The sequence below is a fragment of the Barbus barbus genome, assembly GCF_936440315.1.
Source record: "Barbus barbus genome assembly, chromosome: 6".
Taxonomy (NCBI): Eukaryota; Metazoa; Chordata; class Actinopteri; order Cypriniformes; family Cyprinidae; genus Barbus; species Barbus barbus.
This window is the reverse complement of record NC_136734.1, coordinates 31,863,065-31,880,105: the sequence shown is the minus strand read 5'-3', so window position 1 is coordinate 31,880,105 and position 17,041 is coordinate 31,863,065. Positions and strand designations below refer to the sequence as shown.

Genomic DNA, 17,041 nt, shown 5'->3' with positions numbered 1-17,041 from the left:
TTATCGCTGGTTTATGAGTTTAGCACTGATGTAAAGCTGGCAATGTGATTGGCCGAACGGAGACTTCCTCTGGCTCTTCTAATTGCAAATCCACTTGGGCCCAGACTGATACATTTCATCGCCTTGGCAACACTGCAGACAGTGAACCTGGTAATGGGGGAAGTATATTCTCAGGGGAGGAAATTACAGCTTGCCATAATGTAGCTGGACAGAGCAAAAGGGGAGCAGGGAATGGTAAGTAACCTGTCCTAAAAATGTCGGAATATGTATTAAAATAAATCTTGTTTTTTTTTTTTTTACAAAAATAAATTTTGTATACATTTTGTTTGGCAATGCATTTACAGACTGTGACAAGAGACAGGCAAGTTTCCTACTTTCTGTATTTAAGGTTAAGAAGTGCAATGCGTGCTTATGGAAGTACCGTGGAACTGTAACCTGGACACTCATCCACTGATGGACTGTGTAAATTTCTCTCAGACACGTGGAGTAGTATCGTTTATTTATAACAAATTGCTTAATCATGGCTCCGGTTGCACTTCCCATCACTACAATATGGGAAAAGGAACTGGCCCCTTGTAAACCAAACTGGGACGGGATATGGGGAAAGCATTCCTGCGATCTCCAAGAATCCGGCCATCAACTTATACACTTTAAACTGATTCACAAGGCCTATGCAACACCATATGTGTTACACAGAATGAAGTGATTGCCTACCCCTTTGTGTACATTGTGTAATTCAAATACGGTGGGGACCTACATGCATATGTTCTTTGACTGTCCACTTATTAGTAAATTCTGGGATAAGGTGTTTCTTGTGGTCTCAGAACTTTGCAATAGGCTTATTCCTAAACATCCCATTATTTGTCTGTTGAATGATGATTCTGATCTTAATCTGAATGTTTACCAACGTAGAATGCTTCATACCGCACTAACTGCAGCCAAGAAGGTAATCTTTAAAATTTGGTATGAACCCACATTTCCGGCTGACAAAATGTGGCTCATAGAATTAAAAAATATAGTGCTGTTAGAGTGTTCAACAGCAAGAATTAATAGAGCTAAGCCAAGAACAATTAAGGCATGGTCAGAATTTATTGAGAAACTTTCTGATATGATAACTAGATAAATAAATATAGTGAAAGGTAAATAGTGGATATTTCAGATGTGTATAAATGTGGTCACCCCTAGAGTGTATATTTTTATTTATTTTTCTTTATTATTATTATTATTATTATTTTTTATTTTTTTTATGCAAACCCTGGCTTGTATATAGTTATTGTAAGCTATGTATGCTGGCTTTGTTCTACAATAAACAAATAGTCATAAAAAAAGAGACAGGCAAGTTTGCCTAAACTTCTCTGACTTTTCCCATACATAGACGGGGAAATAATTTGTTGTGATTTTTAATTTTCATCATGCCCACAACAATTTCACAGCACAGCAATCACACAATAATGAACTTCCAGAAGCAATTAAGAGGCTCTTTCTGGCACATAGTCTACATGTGCCAGACACCTATGTGGACTAATCATAGTGTGCTTCTGAGAAGCTGGTCCATTAGACTTTTATTTTTTGGTAATACAAAAGCTGAAATCCTCTAATCAATGCACAGTCAAGTGTGTACCTCTGACAGTTCCTGTAATTCAGCCTAAATTGTGCTGGACATTATTGTAGCAGGCAAGTTGCCAAGGAAACATGACATGACTGTTACAGAGCTTAAAAAACAACATCTGACTTCACAAGTAGAGTTGGGGAAGAAGAAAAATAATCGATGGGTGATATTTTTAGCTATATTTTTATTAATTTTATTCATATTTTTAGGAAAATAAAATATTTTTGCCATATTTTAGCACTGGTCAGTGCACACTCAATTATTTATATACAACCAAGATCTAGGCTCAGAACAGGCTAAAGAATACAACTGTGCAAATCACCGACACCTAGTGAAGCCGAATGAGAAACAAGTCAGCAAAAAGACTGCAATACATCACAGTTCTGAATCACAACAGCCATAGTAACCAAAAAAGAATCTCCATCTTATTGTATCATGACAGATGTTGATATAATATCGCATTGCCAAATCATCCCATCCGTGAACTTTATTTATTCATGAGAATATCAAAATGAGCATCTAAATCTCTCATGTAACACAGTCTAACTGGAAAATAACCATCTGTAGTGTGAAGATGGCGATAAATTCTGAAGCAATTTATGGAATAAACTTCTATATAACAGTGAATACAGTTAACAATATTCTGTTAAAAACTGGCCAATTTATCCCAGATTTTTAAGAAAGTATTTTCATAATAGAACAAACAAAGCAAAATACAGAGCAGAAAATCTAGAGGAGGCAAAGAGGAAAAGGTAGGGCTGTGCAATTTGGGGAAAATATCTAATTTCGATTTTTTTTTTGACAGATATTGCGATCGCGATTTGATTTGCGATTTTAAATTTGCAAAGTCAAGCTTCAGCTCAATATTGTCAATAATGTGCAGCACAGCATGAGTATCGTTACCCTGCTGAAAAAAAACAACAACAAAAAATAGAAACTAGTGGTCGACCGATTATCGGCGCCGATATTAAGTATTTTTATGATTATCGGTCATTTTCAAAACGATGTGCAGATAAAATTATTTAATTTTGAAACGCGCTATTTGGCTCTGATGCAGCCTGTCCGAACTCACCACTCTTGTGGCCTAAAGCAGTCTCCGCCCACCGCCCATCTGATTTGTTGGGAGTCACGAGTCCGACCAATCAACGCGGAAGACTAAAGGCACTCTTACACCGAAAGCGCTTGCTAACTGGTGCTCAAGTTGCAATAGGGGTGTAACGATACACCAGTGGCACGGTTCGGTTCGGTTCACGGTTTTGGAGCCACGGTTCGGTCCGGTCCGTTTCGGTTTGCTGTGGGGGTAGGGTTCATGTCATCTTACCAGCAATGCTAAGGAACAATAGATTCACTTAACTCAATAATAACAACAACAACAATAGCTTGACTTAAATTTTCTTTATTAACTTTGGCTTCACATTTTTAGTGCAGTCAGCATACCGGAGTAAACAAAAATGAAATAAATACCTCCAATGTAGACTAGTCAGAATAAAAAAATTCTCTCTTTAGTGCAGCCAGCTTAACAGAGTAAACTAAAATGAGATAACTCCAATGTAGGTAGTCAGGCAGGTAGGTAGACAGCGTGTGTCTGCGGATTTTTAAATCACCCAGTTGTCCGTAATGCAGTGCGCCGTGATTGTCATGAAAGACTGAGTTGCACGGGAGGTCCACCCGTCCGTAGTTAAAGCAATGAATTTAGCATTGCTCAGGTCCTCCACTAGTTTGGCTCTTACTTCGCTGTAAAGGTGAGGTAGCACATTCTGAGTGAAATGCGGTCGGCTTGGTAATTGGCATCTTGGCTCCAACACACTTAGCAAATGTGTGAATCCGTCGTTCTCAACAACGGAAAGCGGCTGCATATCTACATTTACATTTATTCATTTAGCTGACGCTTTTATCCAAAGCAACTTACAATTGCTATATATATATATCAGAGGTCGCACGCCTCTGGAGCAACTAGGGGTTAAGTGTCTTGCTCAGGGACACATTGGTGTCTCACAGTGGATTCGAACCCGGGTCTCTCACACCAAAGGCATGTGTCTTATCCACTGCGCCATCACCACCCCAGCTATTCACCACCCCAGCTATCTAGCACCATGAAAACACCAATTGCCTTCGTAATTGTTTGAGCACGGTCAGAGTTAGCTTGCAGCTTCATTCTAAAGGCAGTGGGAAAATTTTCCTGTTTTTGAGGCTTCTTACGTGTGCCGCTTATATCAGGGGCGTAGATTATGCGGGGGACGCGGGGGACGTGTCCCCCCCACTTTTTATAAAAAGTAAATTCGTCCCCCTCACTTTTTCATTGGACAGTTGTGTTCTCGACATGTTGAGGTTTTAATGGAGCAATGTATATAAATGCAGAATGATTTAAAATTCAAAGAGACAAGATATACATGACGTTTACGTTTCCATAGCAATCAGTCACAGTTTGTGACGTCACGACATGCCCAGGCTCGCGCCCGCGGTCCATCATTAATTAGAGGTCGAGATGAGTTCAAAGCGGCAAGAAACTCTTCACTCCTTTTTTACGAAAAAGTCAAGCAGCGTAAGTTGGCATGTGGGAGCAATGTGCCTATTGCTCTTGCTGAATAATTAGCAAGTTTTGGTGTTCATTATATGGAGAAATAAAAAGCTGCCTGGACAAACATGCACATTTATTTTCAGTGTATTTTTCCGTAACTCTTTTGTAACGTCTTTTATTTGAACACGTAGCCTATGTATGTTATCAGAACCCTTCAAATAAGAATAAAGATAATGTTGAACTGAGATTTTACAGCGTTTGCAGCATTGTGACATGTTTAACTCTAATGTTCAACTCTACATGATGCATTTCAATCAAGCACTGACGATCTTCATTTAGGGGTGCTCTGTCATTATTGCACTAATTTGACGTTTTTATGTGTTGTCAAGAATGAACAAGAAACAGTCAGACTAGGTTTGTCAAACTTCACAGGTGAGAACAACTGATAGAGTGGCTTTTAACACCTGGCTATTTTTACATTGTATAAAATCTATTAATACACAAGCGTTTGTAGGATTATATATGGACCAATCATAGAAAACACATTAGTCAAATATAGAAAAATAAAAAATAACATTAGTATGATGAACAACTTCTCAGCTCTCATTTTTAACTACAGTATGTAATTATTAGCTTGCATATTGGTTGTTTATTAGCACTTAAGCACATATTAATTCTGTATTCTTCATGATCATATTCTGCATCCCATAATCCTAAACTTAACAACTACAACAACTACCTTACAAGCTATTAATAAGCAGTAAATGAAGAGTTTATTGAGGCAAAAGTCATAGTTAATAGTGAATGTGTTTATCATTCTAAAGTGTTAAAAAATAATTTAGGATACAAATGATTGGTTATTGTCCAGCAGTGTACTTAATATGTTATTTTCTTCTGTATGCCACTATTCCCTGTATGTAGATGTTTCAAACACTACTTTATTTGCTATAGACAGAGGAGAAGTGAATGAGGCAGAAAGTTTCAGTGAGGCTTCAGAGGTAAAGATTATTTACAGCATTGTCTATGATAAGATATTTCTTTTAACATAGACTAATCAGACTAATGTATAATAGAACAGAACAGAATAAAGGAGTATGTGAATGTGCAAGTATCCATTACTGTGTGCCATGTACTGTACATACAACACAAAATACAATCTGAAATATGTAAACAATAGTACCCTTATAAGGACATATTTGTAACTTATACTCAAAAAGGTGCACATATAGAGTACCAATATGTACCGTAATGTACAACTATGAAACTTTTTGGTGTAAATAAGGTACAAAGATGTCCTTTTAAGGGTACTGTCCCAGTGACAAGCTGTTGTATTTCATTCTTTCTTTTTTCTCTCTTTCTTTCCTTCTGTTTTATAATCATATATAATAATATAATCATAAAGCATATTAAGCAAAAAGTTATGATTAAAAATAAACCTGTCAATTAAACAGGTATAACACTAGACATTCCGTCCCCCCCACTTTTGAAATGATGGCTACGCCCCTGGCTTATATCAATTTTGGGGTGATGTCTCCGGAGATGCGTTTGCATATTAGATGTGTTTCCTGTCGTATAAGAGAGTTTTGTGAAACAGTTACGACAGATTGTCGACAGATCGATCAACCCCTAATAGAAACCATCTCAGAAATTCTTATAGTTTCCGTAAAAACCATTACAAAATTTATGTAATTTTATCCTTTTTGTTTTTGGCATTATTCCAATAGGAATTACTGTTGTTCTATTGGTTGCCATCTGCTACATTACATCCCACCAAAAGAATGCATCAAATACCAGTAGATACCATTATAGTTTACATTAAAACCAATACAATTCCCATTATAACCCTTAAACCTATTGTGTTTTGGTAGGGGTTCTACTGTTTTTTTTCTGCAGAGAAGATTATAATGGTATTACTACTTTTACAGAATTACTGAATTTCACAGGAAAGATTTGTTTATTATTTTTATAAATAAAGAACTGTATTTCTTTAGTCAATTATTAAAGTATTACATGTTTAAGTATTTTGGATTTTAAGAACAAGTGGGAACATGCTGAATGTTTCATTTCATCCAAGTGAAATTGGCAAGCAGTTAGACTTAATTTACATTTGTTTTAAACGCGGAGCCAGACACGAGTTGACACAAGGTTGCGCACGTGCGTCAGGCCTCGTCCATATTGCCAGATGGGCTCATGAGAGACTTGCGGAGCAGAACCGGGCACGAGACCGTGAGTATAAAAGAGCATTACGAGACAGGCTGCGTGTGTGTGGCGAGTGTAAACGGCTCGTCCGTGAGACGCGGGAGACACGCAGCGTGGGGCAGAGCAGAGCGAGTATGAGAAGCATTCAGAGACACGGGCTGTGTGTGCGGTCTTCTGAATTAGCGAACATGCAGTATAAACTTATTTCAAATTAATCTGTTGGGGAGATAAAATATGTAAGATAACGTTCATGTAGCCTACTAATAAAAACATCTAAAAATGTATCTTTTATTCTCCAGCACTAAAAGTAGAACCGATAAGGGAGCTCTTGATATGCGTTGTGACGCAGCTCTTGCAAATTACCTTTTTTGTTCGTTGTCTGTCATTTCAAAACTGAAGTTACATAAGTTTTTTTTAGTTTTAATTTGCCTAAATTTCGATCTAACCCTTTTTAAGGAGAGCTCACTCTATTGGTTAGGAAGACCGCCACTAAAGGCTGGCAGTTATGCATATGCTTTGGAACAGAGTAATATCGCGTCCACATCGCTGGCTTTGCGATCAGCAAATCGCAACGTCTCAAATCGCAATTGAGATTCGATTTTGATTAATCGCACAGCCCTAGGAAAAGGATCCATTAGGGATCTAACAGGTAACAAATTTAAGTGAATTTGAACAACAGAAGAATAGGCTTGTATATGACATACATAAAATATCTCTTGGAAAGAAATGATAAGGTGAACAGCAGTAGCAAGATCATATGTGTCTTACCAGTGTTTTGGTCCATGTACTCTTGTGAGGTATGTTGGCTCTGATGGACCCATTCCCCGTTACATTTGAAGAAGATCTGCAGGGCAGGAGTTGCTCGACAGCGCAACTTGATTGGGTTGTTTTTGATTATGTAAGCATCCTCAGGCTCTTGCAGGAAGTGAGGTAATGTCCCACCAACTGATGACAGAGAATCAGCAAGGGCGTCACTGACGGTTCCTGTGAAATCAATTAACACATGTAAGAAATTAGCACACTTCTCTAGCACATTTACTCAGAATTTAAACTCATAAAATCTTAATTTTACAGCCATTCGTTAGATCCATGAACACCCCAGATATATCATTTGTATGTGTGCCTTGTATGTACCATTATTTTCTAAAAAACAAAATACTGTCACAATCTTATCTAAATGTGGTCTGCATTTAATACAGCTTCAGGTTTGTAAATATGGTGCTTTTCCTCTGGGAATGTTCTGAGCTTCCCATTGATTTTAAACTGTGTGCCAAAGAGACAATTCCACAAACAATTCAAGCAATTTTCTACTTTAAAAACGCATTAGCTTTCCCCGAGTGCTTTTGTGATGAAAAGAATAAAAGAATTAGCGATGGAAGAGAGTGCAACTGATTGCTTTGTGTTTGACTGATGAGCTAAAATGCATCTTAGTGCAGAAAAAAGTGAGAATGCTCTTCCTTGGGCCTAGAGTTTTTTATTATTCTTTCTGCCATTATTCTTTTGAACGGAAGAAAAAATAAAATAGCAGACAGGTCAACAGAGACAGAGAGAAGAGAAATAATAAGACAGATAAAGAAGTGTAAAGGATGAAGGGAATTAAGAATGATTTTATTTGGAGATATTCACATGAATACCATTTTAATAATTGTAATTGCCTACACCATCTCTGACAGTATGGAATAAAACACTCCAGCCATGTGAGACCAGCCATACACTGCGAAGTCTGTCAGATGTATCCATTAAACTAGCAGTTAATTCAGCTCTGCCCACTGAAATCTAATAGACTTTCATTTTTTACCACCTCCCACATTTGCTATCATGTGAAATGAATAAAGAATATATGCATACACACACACTAGAAGCAGTTCACTGCTTTTTTTAAAAAAAACATGTAGAACATGTACCAAAAGTTCAAACTGTTTTTAAATAATGGGGTCATGAACTGAGAAATCAAAATTTCCCTGATCCTTTGACATATAAGAGGTCATTGTGCTATAAGTAAGTTTCAAAACTCAAAACTTTCTCAGTCTAAAAATAGCTTATATTGAAGCCAATCTGGCCAAAGGACAGCTTGTGGAATGTACCACTCTATGATGTAATAGTGTGGCTAAACACCACCTCCACAGAAGATCAGTGCCTGCTTCTACATCACTGCCTGTTTAGCCCCGCCCACTAATTCACACACATAGTGGGTAAGTGGCAAGAGCGGCAAATACAGGTCTACGCATAAACCAAACAATGAACTTTATTTGATGAACTTTATTTTTAATGAAGTTCCAGAAATTGTCAGTAAGAACATGTTTTTTTTTGTTCACTTCATTTTGCTGTGGATTTGTTTACAAACAAGGCACAATTCCACGCAGGATTTTTAGAAAGACTGAAACTAAAAGACGATGCTGTGCCGACTATACTCTGGATCCTATACTATGGATCCAATGTCGCACACACAAGAGTGAGAAACTGTTTTTATTATGTGATCGCTATTGCTTTGTCTGTTATTAAAAAATCGTTCGATATGTACTGAGTATTTATGCATTTTTAACCTAAATCACAGCAGTGTCCATCTATGGAGGATGTAGGCTGTCAAGCATACACAACTGTTAGCCAATAGCAATGGGCGTCTACTTCCGAGTCTATAATCCATCATTCCTATTCAAAGAGAGCTTTGATGAGGGGTGTCAAAAACAGGACAAAAAATAGCCTACTGCTAAATCTAAATCTAAGTTTTTAAAAATCTTGATAACATTATAAGTGGACCAGTACAAACAGTACTCAGAGAACAGTACAAAATAAAAAAGGCAGTTCATGACCCCTTTAAATAAAGTAATACTTTTATTTAGCAAAGATGCATTAAACTGATCAAAAGTGACAGTAAAGAAGACACTTATAATGTTACAAAACTTTCTAATCAAAGATGTTTTCACCAAAAATATTAAGCAGCTCAATGGTTTTCCACATTGATGATTATAATAACGAGAAATGTTTCTTGAGCACCAAATCAGCATATTATACTAAGTTCTAAAGGATCAAATGACACTGAGGACTGGAGTAATTGCTAATGAAAATTCAGATTTGCCATCACAGGAATAACATTTTAAAATATATAATATATAATAATAAATCAGTCATGTATTATTCCACAATGTAACTTCTTACTGTATATTTGGTCAAATATAAAGCAAAATATAAAGACTTTTTAAAAACATTAAATAATACCCTAAACTGAATCCAAACTTAATTATAACATGAGACAGTACATTTAAAAAAATCTCTACAATCAATCAATAACTAATATAGTACAGATACTTCATGCTTCCCTTGTGCAAAAAACTTTATAGAAATGAGCAGACTATCATTGGTAGTGCAATAACCCACTATTTCATACAGCTGGATCCTACCACATGGTCAGCTGCTATAAACCAACAGCAGAGTGACCTGGTGACCTCCAGCAATTTAATTGCCATCACTGTGTACAGCTGCACTCAAATATCATCTGTCTAGTTTGTTTGTGATGAAATTTAGTGTTACAATTGCCTCTGGTCTCCCCTACTCAACTACAATCTTTAGACAAATGCATTGTGATTAAGAGAAAAGCAAAGAGCATCATTCCCATCTTCAGACCTGCAAACTCAGAGAAAAAAAGGTGACAGTGTTGGGGGGGGGGGGGGGGGGGGGGGGGTGCAGAATGGGCGACGCCGACACTGTGAATGCATTAGCCTTGCACGTTCGCCAGATTCTAAATAGACATTGTTTACAAGTAATGCGGCGCATCCAATGCAACAAGACGTCAAATTGCTTTGTTACACTGTATTACTCTCGCATCAGCTGTTGTCTAAACAGTCACATCTACCCACATCAACACATCAAAAACGCTTTAAAAGTAGGGCTACATCCAGCTGACTTGAATGACTGCTGCGCACACAACAACCTCCATAACGTGTCGTTAATCAGGGTAGCTCAGAATTGGAGTAGTATCCAGAACTCAGGGCAGAGCACCTGGCTTAAGTTAGGGGCTAATGATAAGGTTGCAACCTAAGTTGGCTATCTGAAATACCATATACTTACGTAGCAAGCTAAATGGTTAACTTTAGTTAGCAAGACGGTCAGACAATGCAGGAACATTACCATCTAACATTGTTAACATTACAACTAGCTAACAATGTTAGATGGCTAGAAAATTTGCTATCTTGCTAACGGAAATTCCAGCATTGGATCCGCTTGTATTGCTTGCTATTAAGCATTTTGCTCGAAGCATAGGCTAACTGTATGAAAAAAAAAACGCGAACTTAGCTGACGTTATTTGACTTAAGCAAACAAATATCTGTTGATTAGCTCCAAAAAGACTGATTTACCTTGAATTCAATTTCCATCAGAGTTTCCACATTAGGTCAGGTGTCTCTTGACAGGCGCAAACACAGATGGCAGTGTGTTTCAAGATCCTGAACCAAGCGCTGAGATTCCGATTGGTCCAGAAAAAATGTCATTTATAAGAACTGTCCAATAATGGCCTACATGGCACGCAAGCCCACCCCCACCTCCCTCTCTTGACAGGCGCGAGCTCAGTGGAGATTCCGATCGGCCCAGATGTCAATTAACGCAAGACCCCCCCCCCCCCCCCCCCCCCCCCCCCCAAAAAAAAACTCTCCGGTTCTACACGATTCACGTGAATGACCCAATTGACAATAAAAGCGGCCATTGTCGCCGAAAAGCGACAAGTTTGCAGGTATGCATCTTGCATGATTTTCTTGACAAGCTCTTAAGAGCGGTAAATATTGCTGAAGAGTGGACATGTTAATGATGTATAAAACAAAGCATGCCAACAGTACTTTAACCTCTAATCAAAAAAAACATTTGTTGTTGAATGCTCTATTTCTGGGTATAGAAAAACAGCTTTGAAGAAGCGCCAAAGAAACAAATGGCTTTATTCAGATTTATATTCCCAGGTGTGTGATACCTAGTTCACGGCAAAGTGCATTCTGGGCTATTTGCAGAATCACCAAGTGGAAAAGCAGTCACACTAGGGAAGTCAGGAGAATATCACAGATCACCCCTTGGGCAAAGAGGCAAAAAGCAGGAAATCTTGGATGCACGATATTATACTGGGTTTCAAAGTTCAAGGTACAAAACATGGAGCTCACTCTAAATAATTCAAAATTAAATGTTACTCTTCCTCTGCAGGTGTTTGCTGGCAGTCTCACAGTGGACAGGAATTTGTCTTGGTTGTACAGAGCACCACAGATAGACAGATTCCCTAGAAAACAACACAGAATTCCATATTTAACTTCAGATTCTTCATGAATTCTGGATGTTTTGTCACCTATGACTAAAATCTCAGCTTCCTCATGGAGAGGGCGATAAGACCTTGGGTGATCATCTTTGGTGTCAAAAACTGTTCTCAGCTGTTTTCTCGGTTCAGTATGGGGGCAAAATAGCACACAATTTTAGAAAGTATTGCAGCTCAACCTTTTTTTCTGTTCATTCTATGCATATAAGCACTTCCAAAAGTTTGGCTGGGAAAACAAATGTATTTTAACAAAAAAAACAGGCCTGGAGCTTCAATCCCATGCCATCAGGTCACTTCCATTGTGCAAACCATGAATATCCTCTGTTTTCTACTCCCAAGACAAAGGGAGAAAGGAGGACACAATCCTGCTGTGCAGTGTTACAGATAGCTGGGTGACATGATGAAAACTGTATTATGAGCTGAATACGACAACATCACTTCCCTCCGCTACAGAGGGTCATTGGTAGAAAAGGCAGCCGCAACCTTTTGGACAGAATTCATTATTCTTCCTTGTAGATCTGCCAATCTTTAAAGTCCATGTTTAATACATGCATTGCCCTGCTGTATTTGCTTGATTTCCATTCATGCAAATGTCTGCCATCACATGGTATTTCTCTAATATGAATTGTAGTATTAGAAGTACTGTTCTCTATGACAAGTCTGGTCCTTCCTTAACCAGGGAAAATTCCCAACATCCATTGGACAAATTTCAGTGATGAATAGAAGGAATACCTTGAAATGACTCCAGATCCATCTGCCATCTGTTGCTGTGAAGAAAGCCTAAACTTTATTTCACCCAAACTGCCTTGCAATGAATTAAACATGAATCAGACACAGCATCGTACTAAACTTCAGCAAAACATATGATGAAATAGTAATAACACCTAGAAAACATTTTGAAAGATTTACAAGCCATTAGCAGCAGATACAAATGAATTATTATTATAAAGTAAATGGAACACAAGGTGAAGGTTAAAACCAATTCTTATTACATAAAATTTATGTTTTTGACCTATTGCTCTGTCATCTAAATGCAAACCTGTATTGATCTGTACAAAACTGGCAGCGCGGACTCTTGAGGGCGCTCTGGCAGCGCGGACTCTTGAGGGCGCTCTGGCAGCGCGGACTCTTGAGGGCGCTCTGGCAGCGCGGACTCTTGAGGGCGCTCTGGCAGCGCGGACTCTTGAGGGCGCTCTGGCAGCGCGGACTCTTGAGGGCGCTCTTGCAGCGCGGACTCTTGAGGGCGCTCTTGCAGCGCGGACTCTTGAGGGCGCACGGGAGGCGCGAAGCTGGATAGAACCAGCGGAGACGAAGGAGAGCTGGACGGGAGCAGCGGCGACACAGGAGGGCACCGGCGAGGAGCAGGCACTGGAGGGCACTGGCGAGGAGCAGACATTAGAGGGAACTCAGGTGGGCTGGACGGGACCAGCGGGAACTCAGGTGGGCTGGACGGGACCATCATCGCCGTCCTGGGCGGCGGCACCATCATCGCCACCAACGGCGCAACGTTCATCGCCGGTTGCGGCGGTTTCCTCATCGCCGCGGGCGGAACATTCTTCGCCGTGGGTAGGGCTCCGGCTCGGGGTAGGAGGCTCTCCAGACACCGGATGATTGCTTCTCTCCAGTCGAGGTCGGAGGTGTCTGGGAGCTCTCGCTGCTGGTGGAAATTGAGCCCGAGCCGGAGCAGCATCTTGATGGTTCCCCCATCAAGAGAGCTGGCGAGGGCGAGAGGTGCAAAAGCCAACACAAAACTTACTGGGAAATCAAAAAACTGCGCGAGCTTGCCCATCTTCTGTTTAGCGGTCCGATCTTCTGTAACGGTTCGTGGTTGTAGATAAGAGGCGCACGACGAAAAGTGAAAACAAAAGAGTAATCTTTAATAAGCAGCATGAACACACTTAGAACAATATGTTAACTCAAGATCGGACAAACATAATGGCAAAACTGAGGACTTATAAAGGGAGAGTAGCAAACAAGGAAACAAGGTAATTAATTAAACACAGGTGATGACGATCATTAATTAACAAAACTAGGACACAAACTAAAACAGGAAGAACCAAATATGGTAGAAACAGAACAAAACCAAAACTGACGCGTTACAGCCACAGACACGTAGATATATATTTCATTTTATCACACTGAATGCTCACTCAAAACTGATGCAGTCATCACGTTTTCAGAACATTTCAAGTTTTATTTTGACGTGACACAAAGCAGTGATATCTAAGCGGGAGAGTTGTTTGCTTACTTTATAATTAGTCAATAACGTCATAATTTCCTTCATTCAGGCCGAGAGCTCACATGAAAACAAGAGGCAGGATTTAATCACAGGAACCAATCACATCCAATCATAACCGATCAAATCCAATTATAGCGCGATGGAGGCATTGCCTCCTCTCACATGACTTTCCCCCATTCATTTCAATGAGCCTCCACACCGCACACTTTAGGGTCTCTGCTAGTCTATGGACCGAAGGGAGGCAAGCCTCCGCTGTAACTTTACCTGCGGGTGTCTCTGTTTGACAGCGTTATTTAATAAAAAATTTGTGACTTTTATACTTTTAATGCCATATTTAGTCATATTTGCGATTTATGTTTGTAATATCGATTATTTTCTCATCCAATTTTTGGAGGAGACACTACCTCCCTTGCCTCCTCGGAGGAAACACCCCTGGTGAAAATGCAACCTCACTTTGTACTTTGACTTTGTCAGCATATAAATAAGTAACTATGTGACTAGTGACTACTGCTGGTTCAACAATGGAGGGAAAGGCATTTTAAGGGATAATTAACCGATAAATGACAACTCTGTTCTGTCAAAATTATTTACCTATTTACCAACAACCCTGTTGTTGCAGTCTGTGTTTTTGAAAAACAAAATTAATTACATTTTTATAAGACAAGTAAAATTTGTCTATTTTTCACACTAAACCTTTGCATGGGCTTTTGTGCATTTTTGTAATTTGTATAAGAAACGACATGAGGAAAATAATGTGTAACTATCCCAAGAGTTTATCTTCTAGGATTTAATCCACACCAAGTTCAACAGGAAAACAACAATAGAGTCAACCATCATAAAACATACCCAATTATAAATACCTTCCCATGTGCAAATTCAATGAGGAACAGTAATGAAGTATAAAAGAATGAGAGGGGGGTGTAGAGGTTAATGGGCCCGTGCACATCTCTAACTGGGTTTGAGTTAACACTGATTCCCAGAGTGCTAATTGTTGGCCTTATCCTTTTAGCAGTGCCTGCACACTTCCTGCAATAAAAGGTAATGGATAACTGGAACAATCCATGCTCTATAAAAACAGCAGAGACAATTCTGGCTGCTCCTCCTATGATAGATGAGCATAAACACAAGTCCTAATGACTCTAACAAGCAACCAACCAATAAGTCATTAATTTTCTCATTATAGTTAATTTTAATACAGCCTCTGCAATGAAGGTCCACAGCTTGTCCAATAGTTAGCAGACAGAGAAGAGGAAGAGTTATATAATATACTAATCCAGGTGATTCATATAATGATGTACTTTTCAGTAAAGACTGTGAAAACTGCATAATGATTTGTGTTTATCACACTCTTACAAAAACTGCAAACCATAAGGTGAGGTAGCATCACGCCAGCTCCCTAAAGCTCAAAGTGTTGTTTCTTTAGTGATGTTTATTTTGTGCATTTTTCGCTCTTTCAACTCTATTATATCCTTTATTAAAATGATCCTTTCCCTGGTTAGCTGGATTTCTGTTTAAACTCTAAACCCTATTCTCCATGACAATCAAGGTTAGGCTTGATTCTGGTTTTAGGCTGATTCATAAAACTCATCATATTTTCCAACCAATTTTTTTGTTAATTTCTTTCATCCACCAAACATATGCCAATTATCTTTGACAATTGTTAAAATACTGTTAAATACGTAATGTCCAAGTGTGTGTGTGTGTGTGTGTAAGCAAATTCGCATATAAAAATGATTTCTGAAGAATTATGTGACATTGAAGACTGGAGCTAAAATTTAACCATGAGAATACATTCTACAAAATTTCAAAATAGAAAAGTTATTTTAAATGCAAATGTTTCACAATACTACTGTTTGTAAGCATCTTTTAAAAACAAAGAAAAACAAAATCTTACTAACCCCAAACTTTTGAATGGAATAAACAGGCACATCAAAATCTGTTATACATCTATATAGTAACCTAAATGTTTTGCAGTGTTTCTTCTGTTCAAACAAACTCAAAATGTTGATCATGCTTGAACTCAGTCATTATGAGTCAGTGCAACACTAAACCTCTAGTTCTAATAATCTCATAAAGCACATTTCCAAATAGCTCATAATGTGTCAGCAATTCCCATGTCAGCTATTTTGGCCTCTCTGGCTTCCTGTAATGAAAGTGCATGGAAAGCAGCTTGGCTTGTGAAAGTGGGTTACATGGAAATTCATTTGACACATCAGTCCTCATCCCCACGTACTCACTTGATGTAGTGAAGTGACATTCAGCCAAGTATGGTGACCCATACTCGGAATTCGTGCTCTGCATTTAACCCATCCAACGTGCACACACACAGCAGTGAACACACACACACCGTGAACATACACCCGGAGCAGTGGGCAGCCATTTTATGCTGCAGCGCCCGGGGAGCAGTTGGGGGTTCGGTGCCTTGCTCAAGGGCACCTCAGTCGTGGTATTGAGGGTGGAGAGAGTGCTGGACATTCACTCCCCCCACCTACAATTCCTGCCGGCCGGAGACTCGAACCCGCAACCTTCGTATTACAAGTCCGACTCTCTAACCATTAGGCCACGACTTCCCAAGAAGTTACACATCACTGTTTCAGCACATGCACCAAAAACTCCTGCCCTTTAGAACCATGCACTTTACTTTCACACCAAAGCCTCTCATGGATTTCTGAAGAGGGTTTGACACGAGAGGAGGAGAGTGTGTGTACAAGTGAGCATGTGGGGGTTACATGGCAAACACTCTGTTGGATTTAAGCAAGCTGAGAATTTTAAGGCAGAAGTGTCAGAAAGTGTCAAGATAATCCCAGATCAGGTGAAGGGATGAGAGTGAGAGTGAGAGAAAGGGAAAGAAGTGTGAGAGAGAGGAAGTGAGAAAGAGTTGTAAAGGGAGGGAGGCTTTTGGGTTATAATTGATGTCTCATATATCCCTCTTTCTGTTCACTCAATTACGTACATGCACACTCTTTCTGCAGGAAGCAAGGAAAATATGGAAAATATAAAAAATAAAAAAAATACTATTAAAATTATTAAACCAGACTAAATTCAACCTATAACTTTAAATAGCACATTATCTTAAATAATGTAATTATTAGGGCCGGGACTCGATTAAAAAAATTAATCTAATTAATTAGAGGCTTTGTAATTAATTAATCTAAATTAATCGCATTTTAATCGCATATAAATATTTGACCT

At 38.9% G+C, this 17,041-nt stretch overlaps 1 protein-coding gene across 1 annotated transcript in view; it reads right to left on the bottom strand.

Annotated features, from left to right (window-relative positions):
• LOC306871297 (netrin receptor UNC5D-like) overlaps positions 1 to 17,041 on the bottom strand; it is a gene marked incomplete at both ends in the record, with an annotated part of 128,902 nt that overhangs the window by 47,938 nt on the left and 63,923 nt on the right. The window contains one exon of the mRNA XM_079419111.1: positions 7,095 to 7,310. Within this exon, the coding sequence (XP_079275237.1) occupies positions 7,095 to 7,310 (216 nt within the window). The remainder of the gene's footprint in view (positions 1 to 7,094; positions 7,311 to 17,041) is intronic.